The following is a 27965-nucleotide window of genomic DNA, read 5'->3' on the forward strand; positions in this document are numbered from 1 at the left end:
ACCGCAGCGGAGATGGCCCGAGATTCCCCCTGTGCAGAGACGGGAACTCGACCCCTAACATTACCCCCCCTCCTTGGGACTCGCTACGCTCGAAGGCAGCAATGAGCTGCGGAGCCCGAATGTGCTCAGCAGCTCCCAGGACCGTAACCCTTCCAGTCCACCAAATAAAACTTTTTGCCACGAACCACCTTGCACCCCAAAATAGCATTCACCTCGTAATCGTCCGTAGACGAACCCGATGTCCCGGCAGATGACTCGGAAAACCGGGACATGTATACAGGTTTCGAGAGGGACACATGGAAGGTGTCGGTGATACCCAGGTGTGGCGGAAGGGCTAAACGATAGACCACAGGGTTAACCTGTTTGAGGACCTTGAAAGGGCCCAAGTAGCGAGGTGCAAACTTAGTGGACTCAACTCGCAGCCTGATGTTACGGGCGGAAAGCCACACTAAGTCGCCGGGAGCAAAAGTCGGAGCGGGGCGCCGATGTGCATTGGCGGAGGACCTCATTCTCTCCTTGGAGACCTGAATGGCATCCTGAGTGCGGTCCCAAATATCCCGTGCTTCCACAGCCCAGTCTGCCACCCTGGAGTCGGCAGAAGACACAGGCATAGGCACAGATACCCACGGATGCTGACCATAGTTGAGGAGGAATGGGATTTGTCCAGTGGAGTCGGCAACCGCATTGTTCAGCGCAAACTGTGCCCACGGTAGCAAGGATGCCCAGTCATCCTGCCTGGCTGAGACAAAATGTCGTAGATATGTGACCAAGGTCTGATTGGCCCTCTCTACCAATCCATTCGTCTCGGGATGATATGCGGAAGAGAGATTTAACTCAATGCTGAGAAGACGACAAAGCTCTCTCCAGCACCGAGATGCAAACTGGGGACCCCGGTCACTGACAATCTTGTCTGGCATACCATGTAGGCGAAAGATGTGCTTAATGAACAACGCTGCCAAGGCCCGTGCCGAAGGTAACCGCGGAAGCGGCACCAAATGCACCATTTTGGAGATGTGATCGGTGATAACCCAAATGATGGTACAGCCCCGAGACTTGGGCAAACCCACCACAAAGTCCATCCCGACCATCTCCCAGGGCCTATCTGCCACCGGCAATGGATAGAGTTACCCAGCTGGCCGTTGTCGAGGAGACTTATTTTTGGCGCAGGAGACACACGCCAGTATATAATCCCTTGCCAACAGCTCAGATGTCCTTTTTGTCCCAAAATGTCCACCCACCCTGGACGAATGAGCCCACGAGAGAACCTCCGGTCGCAAATTGGATGGTACAAAAGTCTTGCCCGGAGGCACAGACTCTAACGAAACTGGAGCTACGGTTCTCAGGCTCTCAGTGGGGACAATAAGCCGAGGCTCCTCTTCCTCCTCCACAGATGACACAACAGAGCGAGAGAGAGAGCGTCGGCACGAATGTTCTTCTCCCCAGAAAGAAAATGGAGGGTGAAATGGAACCGGGAGAAGAACAAGGACCATCTAGCCTGGCGAGAATTTAACCGCTGGGCTGTCTTCAGGTACACCAAATTTTTATGGTCTGTGAAGACTTGGAAAGGAAAACGAGCTCCCTCCAAGAGATGTCTCCACTCTGAGAAGGCCAACTTCATGGCCAGCAACTCCATGTCCCCGATGGAATAATTCCTCTCTGCTGGTAAGAAGGTCTTTGAAAAGAAGAAGCAAGGATGCTTCCGACCTTGAGCATCTTTTTGGAAGAGAACTGCTCCAGCACCAACAGATGAGGCATCCACCTCCATGATAAATGGTTTGTCTACATCGGGGCGATGTAGGATGGGAGCGCTAGCGAAGTGTGACTTTATGGAATTAAAGGCCTTGGAGACCTCCTCAGACTACAATTTGGGATTTGCCCCTTTCTTGGTAAGGGCAACCAAGGGAGCTACCAACGTTGAGAAGTGTGGAATGAACTGTCGATAGTAGTAAATGAACCCCATAAAGCGCTGCACCGCTTTAAGAGAATGGGGTTCCTGCCAGTCCATCACAGCCTGTAGCTTGGCTGGATCCATAACCAAACCCTGGGCAGAGATGATATAACCAAGAAATGGCAAGGACTCCTGCTCAAACACACACTTCTCCAACTTGGCGTAGAGGGAGTTTGCCCGTAAGAGGTCAAAGACTTTGCGAACATCTCTCCGATGGGAGTCGATATCTGGAGAGTAGATGAGAATATCATCCAGATAGACGACGACCGAGGTGGAGAGCATATCCCGAAAGATGTCATTCAAAAAGTCTTTGAAAACGGCTGGGGCATTACAGAGCCCGAAGGGCATCACCAGATACTCATAGTGCCCATCCCTGGTGTTAAAAGCCGTCTTCCATTCGTCCCCCTCACGGATGCGAATCAGGTTGTAAGCACCCCGCAGATTTTGTAAATACCCTTGCTCTCCGTAGCCTATCAAAAAGCTCAGATATCAGGGGTAATGGGTATTTGTTCTTAATGGAGATGGCGTTAAGACCCCTGTAGTCTATATATGGACGCAGTTCCTTATTCTTCTTTTGAACAAAGAAGAACCCAGCCCCAGCAGGCGACACTGACTTCCTGATGAACCCTCTTGCCAGATTTTCTTGGATGTACTGAGACATAGCCTCCGTCTCCGGGAGAGATAACGGATAAACTCGACCCCGGGGAGGCTCAGCACCAGGCAAGAGATCAATAGGACAGTCATAGGGGCGGTGAGGCGGAAGGGTCTCCGCCGCCTTTTTGGAGAACACGTCCGCATGAGACCAGTATTGTTTGGGGAGAGAGGATAGATCTGCGGGTACCTCTGTAGTAGCAACCTGAACGCACTCCCTTTGACACCTACCCTCACAAGACTCACCCCATCCCAAAATTCTGCCTGAAGACCACTCGATATGTGGAGAGTGATACCGTAACCAAGGTATCCCCAACAGGACCTCATCAATACCCTCAGGTATGACGAGCAGAGATACTGTCTCCTGATGGGATGGCGACATGGACAGAGTAAAAGGAATGGTCTGGTGAGTTATCTGTGAAGGCAGTGTCGACCCATTCACCACTCGTACCGTAACTGGTTGCGTTAGCATAACCAGGGGTATTGCGTGACGTTGGGCAAAGGCGGAAGACATGAAATTGCCCTCCGCCCCAGAATCCACGCAGAGCTCTACTGAGTGGGAAGATGAGCCAATAATAATTGTCCCCTTAAAGGACAATTTTGAGGCAAACGTCGCCGTATCTAGAGTACCTCCACCGACTACCACTAGAGGCTGACGTCTCCTCGACCGCTGGGAACATCTGGTGGCAAGATGTCCAGACTGCTGGCAAACATGACAGGCCTTGGATGCCCAAGCGGTCCGGGACTTAGAATCCGCTCTTGACACCTCCCTGGCCTCATGTGACTCAGGAACCAGGACCGGAGATTCCAGAGGTCTGGCGAAGGTGGGAGCCAGCTGAAACCTCTGCCTACACTAGGCTCGCTCTAACCTCTGCTCGTAAAAACGGAGGTCAATACGGGTAGAGACAGTTATTAACTCCTCCAGTGTGGCTGGAATCTCCCTAGTGGCCAGAGCGTCCTTAACATGATCAGCCAGCCCCCTCCAAAATATGGGGATAAGGGCTTTATCCGACCACTCCAGCTCGGCAGCTAAAGTTCGGAAACGGATGGCAAATTGGCTGACCAAGGACTCACCCTGAGTTAATGCCAGCAGTTGGAGCACCGTATCATGGGTGACTTGAGGTCCTAGGAAGACCTGTTTCAGAGTGCTCAGAAACAACAGAGCACTCTGCACCACATGATCGCCATGCTCCCACAGCGGCGTAGCCCATTCCAACGCCCTGTCCGACAAGAGGGACACAATAAATCCCACCTTAGCCCGCTCTGTGGGAAAACGTGCAGCCAGAAGCTCAAGGTGAATAGAGCACTGACTCACGAATCCCCTACAAGATCTGCTTTCTCCAGAAAGTTTTTCTGGGAGCGGGAGGCGTGAAAATGTCGGAACAGGGGTGGCAGTGGACAAGGTTGCTGCAGCCACGCTAGCAGCCTGTACAGCAACTGCGGGAATATCCACAGCTGAGGTTGAGCTCTCGAGAGCCGCCAACCTACCCTCCAGCAGCTGGATATACCGCAAAGATTGCTGTATGTCCGCCATTTACTAGCCAGACCCTGGCGCTAGTATTATGTTAGGGCTAGCGGAACGCACCTAATGAATGTATATATTTTATTAGGATAGATGCGTTCGCAGCCCGGGGTCCACCGTGCAGGAGAACCTGCTGCTAGCAAATAGCGGAACTAAATGGCGGTGTTAGCTGACTCTGTTACTTCACAGAGCAGCCGTGAACTCAAAGCACTGCGCCCTGTTAGACGCCACAGAGGCACAGGCTAACTGTCTAAACAAGAACAGTCAGTGCTCTTGCATGCACACGAAACTCCTCGCCGGAGGTGCCAGCATTCTAGGGGCTTATTTCGGCCAGGTCCCTGAACACACAAGCATACAAACTCCTCGCCGGAGGTGCCAGCATTCTAGGGGCTTATTTCAGCCGGGTCCCTGAACTCATACACTCACTCATACAAGACCACACTGGCGCAAAGTACATAAATGAAAGCAATACTAGCGCATGGTTTTGCGGCCATGCGAGCCTTAAATAGTAGCAGCACGTACAGGACCTTCCAAGAAGGACCAATGAGAGGGTGCCACAGAGCGTGAGCACCTACAGGACCTTAGCTGCAGTGTCTGATCATGTGACCCTCGATCTCCACTGAGAGATCTTACTCTGGGCATGCTCAGATCGAGAAAAGCAGGACTTAGTCCCAGAAGCGTCTGCTCGCTGCTGCCCAGCACTGACTTCAATGGCAGAAGCCGGAAAAGCAGCAGTAACTCTCTGTACAGAGCCAGACTGAGCGAGACGCTGGGACCGACGTCTCCGCTGAGCAGAATCCACTGCGGCAGGAGAAGAATGGGAGACCGCAGCGGAGATGGCCCGAGATTCCCCCTGTGCAGAGACGGGAACTCAACCTCTAATAATGATAATGGTAAAATTTATTCGATATGACTTGCAGTTATTTGTGAAAAAAAACGGAAATTTGGCGAAAATTTTCAAACTTTTAGTTTTATGCCCTTAAATTAGTCATATGATACAAAATAGTTAATAAATAACATTACCCACATGTCTGCTTTACATTAGCAAAATTTTGGAAACATAATTTTTTTGTTAGAAAGTTATAAGGGTTAAAAGGTTGACCCGCGATTTCTCATTTTAACAACAAAATTTGCAAAACCATTTTTTTTTAGGGACCACCTCACACTTGAAGTGACTTTGAGGGGCCTATATGACAGAAAATGCCCAAAAGTGACACCATTCTAAAAATTGCACCCCTCAAGGTACTCAAAACCACATTCAAGAAGTTTATTAACCTTTCAGGTGCTTCTCAGGAATTTTTGGAATGTTTAAAAAAAAAATTGAACATTTAACTTTTTTCACAAAAATGTTACTTCAGATCCAATTTATTTTATTTTCCCAAGGGTAACAGGAGAAATTGGACCCCAAAAGTTGTTGTCCAATTTATCCTAACTACGCTGATACCCCATATGGGCGCATAGCAGAGCTCGGAAGGGAAGGAGCGCTGTTTTGGAATGCAGACTTTGATGGAATGGTGTGCGGGAGTCACGTTGCATTTGCAGAGCCCCTGATGTACCTAAACAGTATAAACCCCTCACAAGTGACCCCATATTGGAAACTAGACCCCCCAAGGAACTTATCTAGATGTGCTGTGAGAACTTTAAACCCCCAAGTGTTTCACTAAAGTTTATAACACAGAGCCGTGAAAATAAAAAAAATATTTTTTTCCAAGAAAATGATTTTAGCCCCCAAATTTTTGTTTTCACAAGGGTGACAGGAGAAATTGGACCCCAAATTTGTTGTCCAATTTGTCCTGAGTACGATGATACCCCATTTGTGGGGGTAAACCACAGTTTGGGCACACGGCAGAGCTCAGAAGGGAAGAAGCACTGTTTTACTTTTTCAACGCAGAATTGTCTGGAATTGAGATCGGACGCCATGTCGCGTTTGGAGAGCCCCTGATGTGCCTAAACAGTGGAAACCCCCATTATAACTCCAACCATAACCCGAACACACCCCTAACTCTAATCCCAACCATAACCCTAACCACACCCCTAACCCGAACATACCCCTAACCCTAATCCCAACCCTAACCACACCCCTATCCCTGACACACCCCTAACCCTAATTCCAATCCTAATCCCAACCCTAACCCCAACCCTAAACATAATCCAAACCCTAACTCCAACTTGAGCCCCAACACTAACCCTAACTTTAGCCCCAACCCTAACCCCAATGGGAAAATGGAAATAAATACATTTTTTTAATTTTATTCTTTTTCCCTAACTAAGGCGGTGATAAAGGGGGGTTTGATTTACTATTTATAGCAGGTTTTATAGCGGATTTTATGTTTGGCAGCCGTCACACGCTAAAAGACACTTTTTATTGCAAAAAATAGTTTTTGCATCACCATATTTTGAGAGCTATAATCTATCCATATTTTGGCCCACAGAGTCATGTGAGGTCTTGTTTTTTGCAGGACGAGTTGACGTTTTTATTGGTACCATTTTAGGACACATGACTTTTTTATCGCTTTTTATTCTGATATTTGGGAGGCAGAATGAACAGAAAATTTGATAAGGCAGTTTTATTCTTCGGGTCAGTACGATTACAGCGATACCACATTTATATAATTTTTTATGTTTTGGCGCTTTTACACAATAAAAACTATTTTATATAAAAAAAATAATTATTTTTGCATCGCTTTATTCTGAGAGCTATAACTTTTATTTTTCTGCTAATGACGCTGTATGGTGGCTTTTTTTGCGGGACAAGATGACGTTTTCAGCGTGTCACGGATACTTACTCCGTGGTGTCACTAATTCACCACGTATCCGCTCTCACACGTGACTTGGGGTTGTGCCTGCTAATCTATCGCCCCACTCTCAGTCCAGCATTCAACCTCTGTCCTACGCTGTAATGGGAGCATAAATCACACACCGACCCAAGCCACACACCCGCTCATACACGCTGCCACCACTCATTGAACACACGGGCGATGAGTCCCGGAAATATTAATACTAATAATGTCTATCACTCATAAGGCTCACACACCTTAGGCTATGGATTCTTTTAGAACATTCAAGGTTCAACTTGTTAAAGTTTTATACTTTAACCCCTTCACCCCCGGAGCATTTTTCGTTTTTCGCTCCCCTCCTTCCCAGAGCCATAACTTTTTTATTTTTCCGTCAATATGGCCATGTGAGGGCTCATTTTTTGCGGGACGAGATGTACTTTTGAACGATACCATTGGTTTTACCATGCCATGTAACAGAAAACGGGAAAAAAATTCCAAGTGCGATGAAATTGCAAAAAAAGTGCAATCTCACACTTGTTTTTTGTTTGGCTTTCTTGCTAGGTTCACCAAATGCTAAAACTAACCTGCTATTATGATTCTCCAGGTCATTACCAGTTCATAGACACCAACCATGTATAGGTTTTCTTTTATCTAAGTGGTAAAAAAAAATTCCCAACTTTGCTAAAAAAAAAAGAAATTGCGGCCTTTTCCGATACCTGTAGCGTCTCCATTTTTCATGATCTGGGGTCGGGTGAGGGCTTATTTTTTGCGTTCCGAACTGGCGTTTAATGATACCATTTTGGTGCAGATACGTTCTTTTGATCGCCCGATATTGCATTTTAATGCAATATCGCGGCGACCAAAAAAAAACGGAATTTTGGCGTTTTGATTTTTTTTCTCGCTACGCCATTTAGCGATCAGGTTAATCCTTTGTTTTTATTGATAGATCGGGCGATTCTGAACGTGGCGATACCAAATATGTGTAGGTTTGATTTTTTTTATTGATTTATTTTGAATGGGGCAAAAGGGGGGTGATTTGAACTTTTATATATTTTTTTTATTTTTTTTATATTTTTAAATACTTTTTTTCTTAATTTTGGCATGCTTCAATAGCCTCCATAGGAGTCTAGAAGCATGCACTGCACGATCGGCTCTGCTACATAGAGGTGAAGCATAGATGACCTCTATGTAGCAGAAATGCAGGTGTGCTTTGAACGCCGACCACAGGGTGGCGCTCAAAGCAATCGGCCATCAACAACCATAGAGGTCTCAAGGAGACCTCTGGTTATGGCAATGCACCGATGACCCCCGATCATGTAACGGGGGTCAGCGGTGCGAGCACTTCCGGCCGCGCAGCCGGGAGCGCTAGTTAAATGCCGCTGTCAGCGTTTGACGGCGGCATTTAACTAGTTAATGGGCGCGGGCAGATCGCGATTCCGCTCGCGCTCATTGCGCGCACACATCAGCTGTACAAAACAGCTGACATGTCGCGGCTTTGAGGTGGGCTCACCGCCTGAGCCCACCTCAAAGCGGGGGTTCTGCCAGCTGACATACTATTCCGTTCTCTGGTTCTCTGTCTACAGCCCTAATTTATAACTTTGGTCTGGAGGTCAGGTTTCTAGACCGGCCCCTCAAGTTAATATCATAATTGCTTGGTTTTTGATTGGCCCATGGCTGCGCCCCCCAAAGAATATATTATTTTCTCTTGAGATCCTTTGTGTAAAAGTTCTCACAGATAGATACTATCAGGCCGTAATTAACATCTCTCTTCCAAGAGTTCAGAGATGTCAAATGTTACCTTTCTTCTTGGCTCTAGCTAGACCCCTTGGTGAGATTTGGAGACAGAAGTCTGCTTGTCTCGGGGAACTACATATTAACACCTGAGACTTGCAGCTTTCAAGACAGATGTTACATTATTGCCAGTGACACAATAAATCTATATATAGTCCACTGCACACATATAGATATATATATATATATATATATACACACATATTTCACCACACAGTGGTACCATGTTTATTTATATTCGTCTTTTTGATCACGTTTTATTGCACTTTTTGTTCGGCAGTATGATGATAAAGCACTTTTTTTGCCTCATTTTTTATTTATTTATTTTTATGGTGTTCACTATAGGGGTTAACTAGTGGGATAGTTTTATAGGTCGGGTCGTTACTTACGTGGCGATACCAAACATATGTACTTTTATTGCTTGTTTTTTTTTATTTACATAAATAAATGGTGTCACGGATCCCTTACTCCGTGCTGTCACTAATTCGTCACGTGTCCGCTCTCATCACATGACTTGGGGTTGTGCCTGCAAGGGTTAATCTATCTCCCCACTCTCAGTCCAGCATTCGACCTCTGTCCTATGCTGTAATGGGAGGATAAATCACACACCGACCCAGGTCACACACCCGCTCATACACGCTGCCACCGCTCATCGAATACATGGGCGATGAGCCCCGGAAATATTACTACTAATGTCTACCACCCATAAAGATCATACAGTTTAAGGCTATGGATTATTTAGAACATTGAGGCTATGTGCACACATTGCAGATTAGCCTCTGGAACTTTTTGTGCGGATTCTGCATCTCTTGGCAAAAAGCGCAGGTGCGGATTTGATGCGTTTTTTTATGCAGATTTGCTGTGGATTTACTGCGGATTTTGTGCAGATTTCTAGCGTTTTTTACCCCTGCGGATTTCTATAATGGAATGGGTACAAAAACGCTGCAGATCCACACAAAAGAAGTGACATGCTACTTCTTTTAATCTGTAGCATTTCCGCGCGGAATTTTCCGCACCATTAGCACAGCATTTTTATTTTCATTGATTTACATTGTACTGTAAATCACTTGCGGATCTGCAGCATTTCTGCATGGTAAAAAAACGCTGCAAATCCACAGGAAATCCGCAATGTGTGCACATAGCCTCAAGGTTCAACTTGTTAAAGTTTAATACTTTAATACAAAAAAAGATTCAGTGCTTACAGTAAGAAAAAGGTATAAAATATGATAATAAAAAGACATACGGGTATGCAAAACAGTATAAAATAAACAGGAGAAAACTTACAGAAACGTCTAACTTTGTAGTCTGCTTTCTGCTCCCTGAGGGGGGGTGAATATGGAGTTGGTGGAACACATCAGCTGCCCAGGCTGCTCTGACATGTGAACACGATTCTATGTATACAGGCCTAATTTATAGATTTGCTTGTTTTTGATTGGACCACGGCCGCGCTACCAATGAATATATTATTTGCTCTGAGATTCCCTGTGTAAAAGTTCTCACAGATAGATAGTATCCCTGTAATGTTAAGGCCCTGTCACACATAGCGATTTACCAACGATCACGACCAGCGATACGACCTGGCTGTGATCGTTGGTAAGTCGTTGTGTGGTCGCTGGGGAGCTGTCACACAGACAGCTCTCTCCAGCGACCAACGATCAGGGGAACGACTTCGGCATCGTTGAAACTGTCTTCAACGATGCCGAAGTCCCCCTGCAGCACCCGGGTAACCAGGGTAAACATCGGGTTACTAAGCGCAGGGCCGCGCTTAGTAACCCGATGTTTACCCTGGTTACAAAAAAAAAACAAACAGTACATACTCACCATCTGATGTCCGTCAGGTCCCTTGCCGTCCGCTTCCTGCTCTGACTGAGTGCCGCCGTACAGTGAGAGCAGAGCGCAGCGGTGACGTCACTGCTGTGCTGTGCTCTCACTGTACGGCCGGATCTCAGTCAGAGCAGGAAGCGGACGGCAAGGGACCTGACGGACATCAGATGGTGAGTATGTACTGTTTGTTTTTTTTGGTAACCAGGGTAAACATCGGGTTACTAAGCGCGGCCCTGCGCTTAGTAACCCGATGTTTACCCTGGTTACCAGTGAAGACATCGCTGGATCAGTGTCACACACACCGATTTAGCGATGTCAGCGGGACCTCAACGACCAAAAAACGGCCCAGGCCATTCCGACACGACCAGCGATCTCACAGCAGGGGCCTGATCGCTGGTACGTGTCACACATAGCGAGATCGCTACTGAGGTCGCTGTTGCGTCACAAAACTTGTGACTCAGCAGCGATCTCGCTAGCGATCTCGCTTAAGGCCCCGTCTCACATAGCGATTTACCAACGATCACGACCAGCGATACGACCTGGCCGTGATCGTTGGTAAGTCGCTGTGTGGTCGCTGGGGAGCTGTCACACAGACCGCTCTCCAGCGACCAACGATCAGGGGAACGACTTCGGCATCGTTGAAACTGTCTTCAACGATGCCGAAGTCCCCCTGCAGCACCCGGGTAACCAGGGTAAACATCGGGTTACTAAGCGCAGGGCCGCGCTTAGTAACCCGATGTTTACCCTGGTTACCAAAAAAACAAACAGTACATACTCGCCTTTCGGTGTCCGTCAGGTCCCTTGCCGTCTGCTTCCTGCTCTGACTGAGCAGCCGTACAGCGAGAGCGCAGCGGTGACGTCACTGCTGCGCTCTGCTCTCACTGTACGGCCGGCAGTCAGTCAGAGCAGGAAGCAGACGGCAAGGGACCTGACTGACATCAGAATGTGAGTATGTACTGTTTGTTTTTTTTTACATTTACGCTGGTAACCAGGGTAAACATCGGGTTACTAAGCGCGGCCCTGCGCTTAGTAACCCGATGTTTACCCTGGTTACCAGTGAAGACATCGCTGGATCGGTGTCACACACACCGATTCAGCGATGTCAGCGGGACCTCAGCGACCAAAAAAAGGTCCAGGCCATTCCGACACGACCAGCGATCTCGCAGCAGGGGCCTGCTCGCTGGTACGTGTCACACATAGCGAGATCGCTACTGAGGCCGCTGTTGCGTCACAAAACTAGTGACTCAGCAGCGATCTCGCTAGCGATCTCGCTATGTGAGACGGGGCCTTTAGTGTGACGGGGGCTTAACATCTCTCTTCCAAAGAGCTAGGAGGTGTCAAATGTTCTCTTTCTTCTTGGTTCCCAGCACGACCCCCTGGTGAGATTTGGAGACAGAAGTCTGCCTTCTCAAGATAATACATTCTAACGCATCGGGTATTCTAGAATATGTATGTATATAGCAGCCACATAGTATTTAGCACAGGCCACGTAGTATATAGGAGCCATGTAGTATATAGCAGACAAATAGTACGTGGCCTGTGCTATATAGTATGTTGCTGCTATATACATACATATTGTAGAATACCCGATGCGTTAATACAGGCCACGCAATATATAACAGTGGCCACGCAGTATATAACACAGCCTAAACAGTATATAACACAGCCCACGTACTATATAACACAGGCCACGCAGTATATAGCAGCAACGTAGTATATAACACAGGCCACGCAATATATAGCACAGCCCACGCAGTACAAAACACACGCCACATGGTATGTAACACTGGCCACGTAGTATATAGCAGCCATGTAGTATATAACGCAGCCCACGCAGTATCTAACACTGCCCACGTAGTATATAGTACTGCCCACGTAGTATATAGCAGCCATGTAGTATATAACGCAGCCCACGCAGTATCTAACACAGCCCACGTAGTATATAGTACTGCCCACGTAGTATATAGCAGCCATGTAGTATATAGTACTGCCCACATAGTATATAGCAGCCATGTAGTACTGTATATAGTACTGTCCACGTAGTATATAGCAGCCATGTAGTATATAGTACTGCCCACGTAATATATAGCAGCCATGTAGTATATAGTACTGCCCACGTAGTATATAGCAGCCATATAGTATATAGTACTGCCCACGTAGTATATATTACTGCCCACGTAGTATATAGCAGCCATGTAGTATAGAGTACTGCCCACGTAGTATATAGCAGCCATGTAGTAGAGTACTGCCCACGTAGTATATAGCAGCCATGTAGTATAGAGTACTCCCCACGTAGTATAGAGTACTGCCCACGTAGTATATGACAGCCATGTAGTATATAGTACTGCCCACGTAGTATATAGCAGCCATGTAGTATATAGTACTGCCCACGTAGTATATGGCAGCCATGTAGTATATAGTACTGCCCACGTAGTATATGACAGCCATGTAGTATAGAGTACTGCCCACATAGTATATGGCAGCCATGTAGTATAGAGTACTCCCCACGTAGTATATAGCAGCCATGTAGTAGAGTACTGCCCACGTAGTATATAGCAGCCATGTAGTATAGAGTACTCCCCACGTAGTATATAGCAGCCATGTAGTATATAGTACTGCCCACGTAGTATATGGCAGCCATGTAGTATATAGTACTGCCCACGTAGTATATGACAGCCATGTAGTATATAGTACTGCCCACGTAGTATATGGCAGCCATGTAGTATATAGTACTGCCCACGTAGTATATGGCAGCCATGTAGTATAGAGTACTGCCCACGTAGTATATGGCAGCCATGTAGTATAGAGTACTCCCCACGTAGTATATGGCAGCCATGTAGTATAGAGTACTCCCCACGTAGTATATGGCAGCCATGTAGTATAGAGTACTCCCCACGTAGTATATGGCAGCCATGTAGTATAGAGTACTGCCCACGTAGTATATGGCAGCCATGTAGTATAGAGTACTGCCCACGTAGTATATAGCAGCCATGTAGTATAGAGTACTGCCCACGTAGTATATAGCAGCCATGTAGTATATAGTACTGCCCACGTAGTATATGGCAGCCATGTAGTATAGAGTACTGCCCACGTAGTATATAGCAGCCATGTAGTATAGAGTACTGCCCACGTAGTATATGACAGCCATGTAGTATATAGTACTGCCCATGTAGTATATAGCAGCCATGTAGTATATAGTACTGCCCACGTAGTATATAGCAGCCATGTAGTATATAGTACTGCCCACGTAGTATATGGCAGCCATGTAGTATAGAGTACTGCCCACGTAGTATATAGCAGCCATGTAGTATATAGTACTGCCCACGTAGTATATGGCAGCCATGTAGTATATAGTACTGCCCATGTAGTATATAGCAGCCATGTAGTATAGAGTACTGCCCACGTAGTATATGACAGCCATGTAGTATAGAGTACTCCCCACGTAGTATATGGCAGCCATGTAGTATATAGTACTGCCCACGTAGTATATGGCAGCCATGTAGTATATAGTACTGCCCACGTAGTATATGACAGCCATGTAGTATATAGTACTGCCCACGTAGTATATGGCAGCCATGTAGTATATAGTACTGCCCACGTAGTATATGGCAGCCATGTAGTATAGAGTACTGCCCACGTAGTATATGGCAGCCATGTAGTATAGAGTACTCCCCACGTAGTATATGGCAGCCATGTAGTATAGAGTACTCCCCACGTAGTATATGGCAGCCATGTAGTATAGAGTACTCCCCACGTAGTATATGGCAGCCATGTAGTATAGAGTACTGCCCACGTAGTATATGGCAGCCATGTAGTATAGAGTACTGCCCACGTAGTATATAGCAGCCATGTAGTATAGAGTACTGCCCACGTAGTATATAGCAGCCATGTAGTATATAGTACTGCCCACGTAGTATATGGCAGCCATGTAGTATAGAGTACTGCCCACGTAGTATATAGCAGCCATGTAGTATAGAGTACTGCCCACGTAGTATATGACAGCCATGTAGTATATAGTACTGCCCATGTAGTATATAGCAGCCATGTAGTATATAACGCAGCCCACGCAGTATTTAGCAGTGTGGGCACCATATTCCTGTTAAAAAAAAAGAATTAAAATAAAAAATAGTTATATACTCACCTCCTGGTATCCAACGGCGCGCTGGTGTCTCGCGAGACCGCTAAGTCTTCTGGGTAATTTCGCAATGCATCTCTGGGACCGGGAGCTGGCGGAAGGCGCGAGCGCATCCTCGGACTACGGAGGGTGAGTATAGCAGGGTTGTTTTTTTTATTATTATTTTTAACATTAGATTTTTTTTACTATTGATGCTGCATAGGCAGCATCAATAGTAAAACGTTGGGGTCACACAGGGTTAATAGCAGCGGTAACGGAGTGCGTAACCTGCGGCATAACGCGGTCCGTCACCGCTGGCATTAACCCTGTGTGAGTGGTGACCGGAGGGGATTATGGAGTGAGTGGGCGCCGGGCACTGACTGCAGGGGAGCAGGGAGGGACTAATCGGACTGTGCCCGTTGCTGATTGGTCGCGGCAGCCATGACAGGCAGCTGGCGAGACCAATCAGCGACGCGGGATTTCCGTGACGGAAGTTGCCGACAGAAAGACAGACAGACAGAAAGACGGAAGTACCCCTTAGACAATTATATATATAGATATACAGTATATACCGTATATACTCGAGTATAAGCCGACCCCCCTAATTTCCCCACAAAAAAACTGGGAAACCTTAATGACTCGAGTATAAGCCTAGGGTGGAAAATGCAGCAGCTACCGATAAATGTCAAAAATAAAAATAGATACCAATAAAAGTAAAATTAATTGAGACATCAGTAGGTTAAGTGTTTTTGAATATCCATATTGAATCAGGAGCCCCATATAATGCTCCATACAGTTCATGATGGGCTCCATAAGATGCTCCATACAAAATACGCCCCATATAATGCTGCACAAATGCTGATTATGGCCCCATAAGATGCTCCATAGACATATTTGCCCCGTATAATGCTCCACAAATGCTGATTATGGCCCCATAAGATGCTCCATAGAGATATTTGCCCCATATAATGCGGCACATGGCCCCACAAGATGCTCCATAGATATTTGCCCCATATAATGCTGCATATGGCCCCATAAGATGCTCCATAGAGATATTTGCCCCATATAATGCTGCACATGGCCCCACAAGATGCTCCAGAGATATTTGCCCCGTATAATGCTGCACATGGCCCCATAAGATTTTCCAGAGATATTTGCCCCGTATAAAGCTCCACAAATGTTGATTATGGCCCCATAAGATGCTCCATAGACTATTATGCCCCATATGCTGTTGCTGAGATTAAAAAAAAAAAAAATCACATACTCACCTCTCAGGCCCCCGGCACTTGCTATAGTCACCTGTCCGCGTTCCACCGCTGGGCGCCGCTGTGTCTTCCCCGTCCTGTGCACTGACTGTTCAGGCAGAGGGTGGCGCGCACACCAATTGCTTCACTGCACCTTCTGACCTGAGCGTCACTGCAGAGGACGGGGAAGATGGAGCTGCGCCCGGCGGTGGAACGGAGGACAGGTGAATATCGCGCCCCCCGTATACTCACCTGCTCCTGGCGCGGTGCAGTCCCTGGTTCTCCGGGCGCCGGCAGCTTCTTCCTGTATTGAGCGGTCACATGGTACCGATCATTACAGTAATGAATATGCGGCTCCACCCTTATGGGAGTGGAGTCGGGTCCATATTCATTACTGTAATGGGCGGTACCATGTGACCGCTCACTACAGGAAGAAGCTGTCAGCGCCGGGAGAACCAGGGACGTGCAGGGACTGCGCCAGGAGCTGGTATTATCTGACAGCTTGACTTGAGTATAAGCCGTGAGGGGGACTTTCAGCCCCCCAAAAATGGGCTAAAATTCTCGGCTTATACTCGTTATACTCGAGTATATTAGGTATATATATATATATATACACAGTACAGACCAAAAGTTTGGACACACCTTCTCATTCTAAGACTTTTCTGTAATTTCATGACTAAGAAAATTGTACATTCACACTGAAGGCATCAAAGCTATGAATTAACACATGTGGAATTGTATACTTGTGGTGAAATATGTGTATATATATATATATATATATATATATATATATATATATATATATATATATATATATATATATATATATGTGTGTATGTGCAGTGGACTATGTATAGATTTATTGTGTCACTGGCAATAATGTAACATCTGTCTTGAAAGCTGCAGGTCGCACCCAAGTGTTAATATGTATTTTCCTGAGACAAGTAGACTTCTGTCTCCAATCTCACCAGGGAGTCCTGCTGGAAGACAAGAAGAAAGGGAACATTTAACACCTCCTAGCTCTTGGAAGAGAGATGTTAATTATGGCCTGATAATATCTATCTGTGAGAACTTTTACACAGGGAGTCAGAGCCAATAATATATTAATTGGGGGCGTGACCGCGGTCCAATAAAAAACCAGCAATTATGATATTAACCTGAGTGCCTAGTCTAGAAACCTGACCTCCAGACCAAAGCTATAAATTAGGACTGTATACAGAGAATGGTGTTCACATGTGAGGGCAGCCGAGCTGGTGTGATACAATCTACATTCATCCTACCCTCAGGGAACAGAAAGCAACTACCAGTTAGACGATTTCTGTAAGTTTTCTCCTGTTTATTTCATACTGTTTTGCATAAGTTGAATGTCTTTTTATTATCATATTTTTATACCTTTTTCTTATTGTAAGCACTGAACCTTTTTGTATTAAAGTATAAAACTTTAACAAGTTGAACCTTGAATGTTCTAAAAGAATCCATAGCCTAAGGTGTGTGAGCCTTATGAGAGGTAGACAATATTAGTATTAGTATTTCCGGGACTCATCGCCCGTGTGTTCGATGAGTGGTGGCAGCGTGTACGAGCGGGTGTGTGGTCTGGGTCGGTGTGTGATTTATGCTCCCATTACAGCATAGAACAGAGGTTGTATGCTGGCCTGAGAGTGGGGAGATAGATTAACCCTTGCAAGTGCCACCCCAAGTCACATGCTGAGAAGGGGCACGTGACGAATTAATGACACCACGGAGTAGGGATCTGTGACAATACTTAACAAAAAAGTGTGAAACAACTGAAATTATGTCTTATATTCGAGGTTCTTCAAAGTAGCCACCTTTTGCTTTGATTACTGCTTTGCACACTCTTGGCATTCTCTTTATGAGCTTCAAGAGGTAGTCACAGGGAATGGTCTTCCAACAGTCTTGAAGGAGTTCCCAGAGATGCTTAGCACTTGTTGGCCCTTTTGTTTTCACTCTGCGGTCCAGCTCACCCCAAACCATCTCGATTGGGTTCAGGTCTGGTGACTGTGGAGGTCAGATCATCTGGCGTAGCACCCCATCACTCTCCCTCTTGGTCAAATAGCCCTTACACAGCCTGGAGGTGTGTTTGGGGTCATTGTCCTGTTGAAAAATAAATGATGGTCCAACTAAACGCAAACTGGATGGAATAGCATGCCGCTGCAAGATGCTGTGGTAGCCATGCTGGTTCAGTATGCCTTCAATTTTGAATAAATCCCCAAGTGTCACCAGCAAAGCACCCCCACACCATCACACCTCCTCCTCCATGCGTCACAGTGGGAACCAGGCATGTAGAGTCCATCCGTTCACCTTTTCTGCGTCGCACAAAGACACGGTGGTTGGAACCAAAGATCTCAAATTTAGACTCATCAGACCAAAGCACAGATTTCCACTGGTCTAATGTCCATTCCTTGTGTTCCTTAGCCCAAACAAGTCTCTTCTGCTTGTTGCCTGTCCTTAGCAGTGGTTTCCTAGCAGCTATTGTACCATGAAGGCCTGCTGCACAAAGTCTCCTCTTAACAGTTGTTGTAGAGATGTGTCTGCTGCTGGAACTCTGTGTGGCATTGACCTGGTCTCTAATCTGAGCTGCTGTTAACCTGCGATTTCTGAGGCTGATGACTCGGATAAACTTATCCTCAGAAGCAGAGGTGACTCTTGGTCTTCCTTTCCTGGGGCGGTCCTCATGTGAGACAGTTTCTTTGTAGCGCTTGATTGTTTTTGCTGCTGCACTTGGGGACACTTTCAAAGTTTTCCAAATTTTTCAGACTGACTGACCTTCATTTCTAAAAGTAACGATGGCCACTCATTTTTCTTTACAGGTAGTCCTCGACTTACGACGTTGATCCGTTCTTACACGGCGTCGTAAACCGAATTTCGATGTAAGTCGGACCATACATTCATACAGTACTGTACCATAATATCAGCACAGTACTGCAAACACTTAGCCTATCCAAACACCTATCCTAATACAGTACCCTACATAATTAGGGTGTTATGGCCTGCAGGAGACTCGTTTTCCCCGTGTAACCGGGTACAGTGTGCAGTACTGGACTCTATTCTTCCGCCACTGCACGTAGTTGCACGTAGTTCGACTTACGATGCAAAACCGTGTAAGTCAGAATGAGGCGTCGTATAAAGCGTTGTAACCACGAAACGATGTAACTCGAGACCGTTTTAACCCGAGGACTAACTGTACTTAGCTGCTTTTTTCTTGCCATAATACAAATTCTAACAGTCTATTCAGTAGGACTATCAGCTGTGTATCCACCAGAATTCTGCACAACACAACTGATGGTCCCAATCCCATTTATAAGGAAAGAAATCACACTTATTAAACCTGACAGGGCACACCTGTGAAGTGAAAACCATTTCCGGTGACTACCTCTTAAGAATCATAGAATGGAAGAGTTAGAAGGGACCTCCTGGGTCATCTGGTCCAACCCCCTGCTCAAAGCAGGATTCACTAAATCATCCCAGACAGATGTCTGTCCAGCCTCTGTGTGAAGATTTCCATTGAAGGAGAACTCACCACCTCTCGTGGCAGTCTGTTCCACTCATTGATCACCCTGTCAAAAAAAAAATTCTAATATCTAATCTGTGTCTCCTCCCATTCAGCTTCATCCCATTGCTTCTAGTCTTTCCTTGTGCAAATGAGAATAAAGATGATCCTTCTACGTGACAGCCCTTGATATATTTGTAGACAGCTGTTAAGTCTCCTCTCAGTCTTTTTTGCAAGGTAAACATTCCCATATCCTGTAACCGTTCCTCATAGGTCGTGGTTTGCAGACCGGTCACCATTCTGGTCGCTCTTATCTGAACTTGCTCCAGTTTGTTGATGTCTTTTTCAAAATGTGGTGCCCAAAACTGGACCCAGTATTCCAGGTGAGGTTTGACCAAAGAGGAGTAGAGGGCAATAATGACTTTGCGTGATCTAGACTGTATGCTTCTGTTAATACATCCCAGAATTGTATTTGCCTTTTTTGCTGCTGCATCACACTGTTGACTCATGTTCAGTCTGTGATCTATTAGTATACCCAAGTCTTTTTCACATGTGCTGTTGCTTAGCCCTATGCCTCCCATTCTGTATATGCTTTTTTCATTTTTATTGCCCAGATGTAGTACTTTGCATTTTTCCCTGTTAAAAACCATTCTGTTAGTTGCGGCCCACTGCTCCAGTTTATTTATATCTTTTTGAATCCTCTCTCTCTAGTATTATCTATCCCTCCTAGCTTTGTGTCATCAGCAAAATAAATCAGTGTACCCTCAATTTCTTCATCTAAATCATTGATAAAGATGTTGAACAATCCAGGGCCCAGGACAGAGCCCTGTGGTACCCCACTTGAGACATTCTTCCAACTGGATGTGCAGCCATTTACGATCACTCTTTGGGTCCGATCACTAAGCCAGATATAAATCCACCTAACAGTTGCCTTGTCCATTCCATACTTAGTCATTTTTTCAATAAGGATGGTGTGAGATACTTTGTCAAATGCTTTGCTGAAGTCAAGATATACAGCATTTCTTGAAGCTCATCAAGAGAATGCCAAGAGTGTGCAAAGCAGTCATCAAAGCAAAAGGTGGCTACTTGGAAGAACCTAGAATATAAGACATAATTTCAGTTGTTTCACGCTTTTTTGTTAAGTATATAATTCCACATGTCTTAATTCATAGTTTTGATGCCTTCAGTGCAGTGTGAATGTACAATTTTCATAGTCATGAAAACTTTTGGTCTGTACTGTGTATATATATATATATATATATATATATATATATATATATATATATATATACATATTTCACCACAAATAGATTTATTGGAAAATATTTTTTTTTTCTTTATTTGTGGATTATTTTTTTTTATTATACATTCTATTTTTTTCTTTTTTACTTTTTTTTTATTTTTTCCTTTTATTTGTGGATTGATTGATTTATTTTTTTTTAATATACATTCTAATTTTTTCTTTTTTACTTTATAACATTCTCCCAGATTGGGAGATTACTACATAAAGTCAGATCGCTGATCTGACTCTTTGCATAGCACACTGCTCTCAGCAGGTGCCGGCAGGCCACCTCAGTGAAGGACCCTGAAGGAGCCCCTTGGCCATTTTGGATCCAGAGCCTCCAAAGAGACCACCAGAACAACGCAATCTTAGCGCCGATTGTGGGCATTGCTGCAGGGTGTCAGCTGTCACATACAGCTGACACCCGCACGCGATCGCCGCAGTGCTCACCATGAGACCACGCGATCGTGTCGCCGTACTAGTACTGTGGTTTGCGGGAAAGCAGTTCCCGCAGAGCAGTACTAGTAAGGTGCACGTCAGGAAGGGGTTAATTTATTTGTTGTACTTGTTTGCAGATAATTGCTCTTCATTCAAGTCCTTTTTGTCTTCTATGCTGGGCCCATAACCTGTTGCATAGTTTGGTCGCATATGAAACTTGTGAAAGAAGATTATATGGGGTAATTCAACTTTTATCTTCACAGAATATGAGGTACATGCATCAGCTTCTTAATGCAGCATAACAGGAAGTCTAAAGGACATTTTATCAGAGAGAAAGTGAAACCAAAGTACAAGTATATGCATTACATTCAACTAAGCATATAACAGTAACAACTGTCAGACAAGTGTAAACATCTGCTGCACACAAATAAGTCTGTATCTGTTGCATATCTTCCAACACAGATTACCTTGTTCCAGAAGTTTTGAGGCTTGCCACTGGTTTTTTTTTTTGCGCATTGTAGGCGAGATACTTTGTGACATTGTGCAGTAATGGCTTTCTTCTGGTGACTCGACCATGCAGCCCATTTTTCTTCAAGTGCCTCTTTATTGTGCACTTGAAACAGCCACACCATTAGTTTTCAGACAGTCCTGTATTTCAGCTGATGTTATTTGTGGGTTTTTCTTTGCATCCCGAACAATTTTCCTGGCAGTTGTGGATGACATTTTTGTTGGTCTACCTGACCGTGGTTTTGTTTTTACAGAGCCCCTGATGTTCCATTTGTTAATCACAGTGTGAACGCTGCTGACTGGCATTATCAATTCCTTGGATATCTTTTTGTATCTCTTTCCTGTTTTATACAGTTCAACTACATTTTCCCGTAGATCCGTTGTAAATTCTTTTGCTTTCCCCATGACTCACAATCAAGAAACGTCAGTGGCTGGATAAAAGATGCAAGAGTCTGTCTGGATCCCAGAAACTCACTCAGCTTTTATGCACACGCAATGAGTACAAGCAAACAGGTCACAGGTGAGGATGTTACCTTTAGTGGCCATTCACACCCATCTGTGTCAACTTCTGTGCATGTTATCAGGCCAAAATTACCAGGTAACACAAGACCTCTCTAAGAAACTCATATAGATAGGCCACAAGAATGTATAGTTAAAAAATACAAACTTTATTTCAAACAAAAGAGAAAAAGTATCTCAATTATAAATATAAACACATGAATGTAATGTTAATGATGCCTCCAATCTAACATAGGTCCTGGTGAAAAAAATCCATACAGTATCTAAGTCTCATACAGTATAAACATATCATTCGATATGCTACCTAGTGGCTATTAATATAGATGCATCAATATGATAACGGCAGCTATACAGACAGGTTAAAGTGCATGGTGCCTATGTTTTTTATATATATATATATATATAAACCGTGGCTTATTTTTTATTTTATAACGATACCACACATGATTAGAAAAAAATCTATGGTGTACCCATACATATAATTAGCCACTGATATGCCTCAGATACTCCAAAGCCAAGTACCGATATCAAACTTATGGGACTGATCTGCTCAGCCTCCCTGTAATAAAGTGGCTGCATGCGGTATAAAGGCTCCCTGTAATAAAGTGCAAATGTGCTGACAGGAGGTACTATAGAGGAACCTGTGTCAGAGATCTAACAATAGTGTTGTAGCATGGCAGACCAAAGTCCTCTGCATGCGGTATAAAAGCTGCACACTAAAAGAACTGAAACCTGTGGCATAGTTACCAGGATAGAAGACACAGGACCTGAGAACCCCTACGCGCGTTTCGATGTATATTCTTCTTCCGGGGGCGTGTAGTGTTAGAGGGAAGTGGGAGTGTTTTATGTAAACCCCAGCCAATCAGATTGTTAAGAGCCCACATGATCCAATATGCTGTGACGAGTGTTACTACACATGGGGCAGAAACTAAACAGGCACCAATACAAATTGTACTGCTGGATCAGAATGTGTGGGTATAAGAGCTAATCAATTGTGGGCATACGTGCTAACGTTCAGCCCATAATATAGTGACAATACATGTAAAATACAATTCAGTTCAACTACCTTTTCCCGTAGATCCATTGACAATTCTTTTGCTTTCCCCAAGACTCACAATCCAGAAACGTCAGTGGCTGGATAAAAGATGCAAGAGTCAGTCTGGATCCCAGAAACTCACTCAGCTTTATGCACACACTGATTACAAGCAAACAGGTCACAGGTGAGGATGTTACCTTTAGTAGCCATTCACACCCATCTGTGTCAACTTCTGTGCATGTTATCAGGCCAGAATCACCAGGGTATGTGAACTTTTGATCGGGGTCATTTGGATGTTTTGGGTTGTCATTATGATTTAAAAAGAGAAAACACAGAAGTCTGACAATAAATGGCTTCACCCAACCACGAACCATGAGTGGAGAAAATGTATTGGTGTTATCATTCATATTCTCTGAAAAAAGGCCAAGAAAGCAACAATTCTTCTGGGGTATGTAAACTTTTGAGCACAACTGTATACACTAAGTCCAGACAGCAATGTTCTATACATTGAGCCGGGGAATATATATAGAATGAGTCCAGAGCGCAATGTTCTATAGTGAACGCAGGGCAGATATACAGGTGCTTCTCACCAAATTAGAATATCATCACAAAGTTAATTTATTTCAGTTTTTTAACACAAAAAGTGACACTTAGATTCTTTAGGGTCATTACACACAGAGGGATCTTTCACGTGTTTATTTCTGTTAATGTTGATGATTATGGCATACAGCCAATGAAAACCCAAAAGTCATTATCTCAGTAAATTAGAATACTTTATAACACCAGCTTGAAAAAATGATTGTAAAATCCGGAATGTTGTCCTACTGAAATGTATGATCAGTAAATGCACTCATTACTTGGTCGGGCTCCTTTTGCCTCAATTACTGCATCACTGCGGCGTGGCATGGAGGCGATCAGCCTGTGGCGCTGCTGAGGGGTTATGGAAGCCCAGGTTGCTTTGATAGCAGCCTTCAGCTCGTCTGCATTGTTGGTTCTGGTGTCTCATCTTCCTCTTGACAATACTCCATAGATTCTCTATAGGGTTAAGGTCAGGCGAGTTTGCTGCCAATCAAGCCCAGTGATACTGTTGTTTGTACACCAGGTATTGGTACTGTTGGCAGTGTGGACAGGGGCCAAGTCCTGCTGGAGAATGACATTTCCATCTCCATGAAGCTTGTTGGCAGAGGGAAGCATGGAATGCTCTATAATGTCCTGGTAGACGGCTGCGCTGACTTTGGTTTTGATAGAACACAGTGGACCTACACCAGCAGATGACATGGCTCCCCAAACCATCACTGATTGTGGAGACTTCACACTAGACCTCCAGCAGCTTGGATTGTGGCATCTCCACTCTTCCTCCAGACTCTGGGACCTTGATTTCCAAATGCAAAATTTACTTTCCTTGTGGAGGGTGTCAGTGACGCCTTCTGGACATCAGTCAGGTCAGAGTCTTCCCCATGATTGTGGAGCTACTGAAACAGACTAAGGGACCTTTATAAACGCTTAGGAAGCCTTTACAGGTGTTTATTGTTAATTATTCTAATTTTCTGAGATAATGACTTTTGGGTTTCCATTGGCTGTAAGCCATAATCATCAACATAAATAAAGAAGTGAAATAGATCACTCTGTGTGTAATGACTCTATATAATATAGGAGTTTCACTTTCTGTATTGAAGAACTGAAACAAATTCACTTTTTGATGATATTCTAATTTGGTGAGAATCATCTGTATATACATTGCATCCAAAGAGCTGCTACTTCCAGATGGAGGGCACACAGACACATATAATGCAGTAAGGGGTTAATGCTCCGTGCTCCCGGCAGTGAGTGGTTAATGCTCCGTGTTACCGGCAGTGAGGGGTTAATGCTCCGTGTTACCGGCAGTGAGGGGTTAATGCTCCATGTTACCGGCAGTGAGTGGTTAATGCTCGGTGTTACCGGCAGTGAGGGGTTAATGCTCTGTGTTACTGGCAGTGAGGGGTTAATCCTCCGTGTTACCGGCAGTGAGGGGTTAATGCTCCGTGTTACCGGCAGTGAGGGGTTAATGCTCCGTGTTACCGGCAGTGAGGGGTTAATGCTCCGTATTACCGGCAGTGAGGGGTTAATCCTCCGTGCTACCGGCAGTGAGGGGTTAATCCTCCGTGCTACCGGCAGTGAGGGGTTAATGCTCCGTTTTTGTCTTGGACCAAAACTATTTCATTTTCGATCGTGTCTATTACAGGCAAGTAAGGGAGGCTACTAGGGTTTACGGTTCGGAATTTTTCTCAGAGCATGTCATAAAGTGGTCCCGCTATATTGACGATGTTGTGTTTATCTGGACAGGAACTCTGGAATTATGCAAGGAATTTGTGAGTACTCTGAACGAGAATCCTTGGAATATCCGTCTTACATCACATTACTCTCAGGCGGAAATCGATTTCCTGGATCTAAAACTACAGGTGAGGGGACGACAAATTCAGACAACCCTTTATCGGAAGCCAACGGCTACGAATAGCCTTCTTCATTTCGATAGCTTTCACCCCTTGCATTTGAAAACGGGTATCCCCAAGGGTCAATTCTTAAGAGTTAGGAGGAATTGCAGTGAGCACGAGGATTTTACCAGACATTCCCGTGAGCTCACTGCACGTTTCCGGGAGAGGGGTTACCCCAAGCGGGTCATCTCCCGGGCTTTCACGGTGGCTAACAAAAGCAATAGGGATGACCTGTTACAAGGCAGACACAGGACTAGTGAGAAGCCGCTTGGTATAATTACAGCTTTTAATAATCAGTGGCAAGATTTACGAGGGATCCTGTCCAAATATTGGGGTATTCTACAGAGTGAGTCAAAACTCCTCCCCCATATTGCCCCCCAACCTAATCTGGTGGCCAGGAGTTTTAGGGATCGACTGAGCCACAGCCACTTTCAGCGACCAGTCACTAGGCTTGGCAGAGGGGTTAGACTTAGGGGTACCTTCCCGTGTGGAAATTGCAGTATCTGCCCCTTTACCAGCCGTGATGAAAAAATGATGGTGCCTTTCTTGTCTTTACAGACGCCCACCAAGACCTACTTTAATTGCAGGTCCCGGAATTTGATCTATGCGTTGGTGTGCCCATGTCCTAAAGTCTATGTGGGCCAAACCACACAGGAGCTCAGGAGACGCATACAGCAACATTTCTCCAATATCAGTACAGCGCAAAGGGACAAGTCAAAGGGGAAAACCCTTACATCAGTGGCGGCGCATTATTTGGTTGAACATAACTCACAGTGGGTTGGCACGAAGATTCTAGGACTTGAAGCAGTCAATACGAACATGAGGGGTGGAAATGTCACCCTTGAACTTTTAAAGCGGGAATCTAAGTGGATTTTTGACCTGAATTGTGTCATCCCACTCGGCATTAATGAAGACCTTTTGTTTACTGGTTTTTATAAACAATGAGTTGGACAATTAGCTGTGTGTACAGTCTTGTTACTATATATTTTCTGTATGGTCGTAGCCATGTACTTGGCTCCCAATATATTCTAACCTGTGTATTAGCATGCTTATATGTCTAGTTTTGAGTGTTGTCCTTCCCCCTTCATGGAATTTCGCCTATAATGGTAGTCAACATTAGGTTCTTTATTGTTCCATCTATGCTCTGTTAGTGTTTTACTTTACGTTATTTATGGGCATTAATGCATAGTGTGGTTTTGGGGCCTTCTGTGAATTTAGATAGGGTTTACCTTCCCTCTAAGGGTACAATGTGCCCATTCTATTCTTGGGCCTCAGTGTTTTCATTTTGGATCTTGGGGCACAATAATTATTGATAGGGTTAACATACTTGTTTTCCCCTTTCCCTGTTATGCACAAATTGTGTCCACTCTATGTATTGGCTCTACTGCATATTTTATTCCGCTGAACATGGGCAGGGCTCCTTTTTTCTAATCATTACGCTATGCCCCAGGCAGGTTTTTGTTGTTTTTCACTTTTCTATTTCCATCTCATCTCCCCTCTTCCCTTGCGCAAGCGCTTTTCATCACTGTGTATGCGCTGCCACGGCAACCAAGAGCGGAGTTCATACTTCCGCTCTGGGACGCCGGCGCATGCGCAGTAGTTACACGCCGGGCCCGGCAGGTAGAAACGCCATTACAGTTACTCCATGCGGTCTATCTAGCCGCCCACACAGCTGTTCGCCGGTAAGTCACCGCTGATTTCTTACTTAAGCTGAAGGCAGGGCATGCAGACATCACCCCTGACGAAGCCACCGCAGTGTGGCGACACGCGTTGGGTGTCTGCTGCCCGCACTCACCTCTTCTAGGGTACACATGCCCTTGCATGCATGCTTGCCGACCATCGGCATTTACGGGCTATTACATGCCCTTGTGCTCTAGGTCACCGGTCTTTTCTCTTCTGGTGGGGATTCCATTCATGTCTGCCTACAGCATTTTATCTAGCTGCTCACACAATAATGTTCAGCATTGTGTGTATTCTTGTTTTTTTCAGATCTCACGTCACCGTGGGGTGCTTGTTTAGTTGATATTAGGCATGCACCGTATTATTATTTTTTGCATTTGAGTTATTGCATGGACCGGGGGGGGGGCTGGGTATTTTCAGCCATTAAAACCATCTTTTAGGGCAGGCTATTTATCATATTGGGCATGTGTATTTAACCCTTTGTGGGTGGTGCGGTGCTGTGGCCTTATTATGGGCCTTTGGATCACTCAGGGATATGTTACATCCCCTTGTTTTTAATGTTTTTAAGTGTTCTGTCTTTTGCATATGTGTGTAGTAAAGCTGTTACTTTGGATTTACATGGTGGTGACTCCCGTTTTGTCAGGCCTACCTGT

At 45.1% G+C, this 27965-nt stretch overlaps 1 protein-coding gene across 1 annotated transcript; it reads left to right on the forward strand.

Moving 5' to 3' along the window:
* The first annotated feature begins 21960 nt into the window (after positions 1–21960).
* Positions 21961–27928, forward strand: LOC143766764 (uncharacterized). The gene is made up of 4 exons (XM_077254709.1): positions 21961–22126; positions 23235–23345; positions 25484–25599; positions 26191–27928. The coding sequence occupies exons 1-4, from the start codon at positions 22102–22104 to the stop codon at positions 26575–26577; spliced, it is 639 nt and encodes a 212-aa protein (XP_077110824.1). The 5' UTR covers positions 21961–22101; the 3' UTR covers positions 26578–27928.
* Positions 27929–27965: the final 37 nt, after the last annotated feature.

This window comes from Ranitomeya variabilis, chromosome 4, assembly GCF_051348905.1.
Source record: "Ranitomeya variabilis isolate aRanVar5 chromosome 4, aRanVar5.hap1, whole genome shotgun sequence".
Lineage (NCBI taxonomy): Eukaryota > Metazoa > Chordata > Amphibia > Anura > Dendrobatidae > Ranitomeya > Ranitomeya variabilis.

Coding starts and splice junctions, on each gene's coding strand:
- LOC143766764 (XM_077254709.1), top strand. CDS start 22,102: ATGAGTACAAGCAAACAGGTCACAG. Junction 23,346..25,483: donor TACAAGCAAACAGGTCACAG/GTGAGGATGTTA, acceptor TTATCTGGACAG/GAACTCTGGAATTATGCAAG. Junction 25,600..26,190: donor TCCTGGATCTAAAACTACAG/GTGAGGGGACGA, acceptor TTGTCTTTACAG/ACGCCCACCAAGACCTACTT.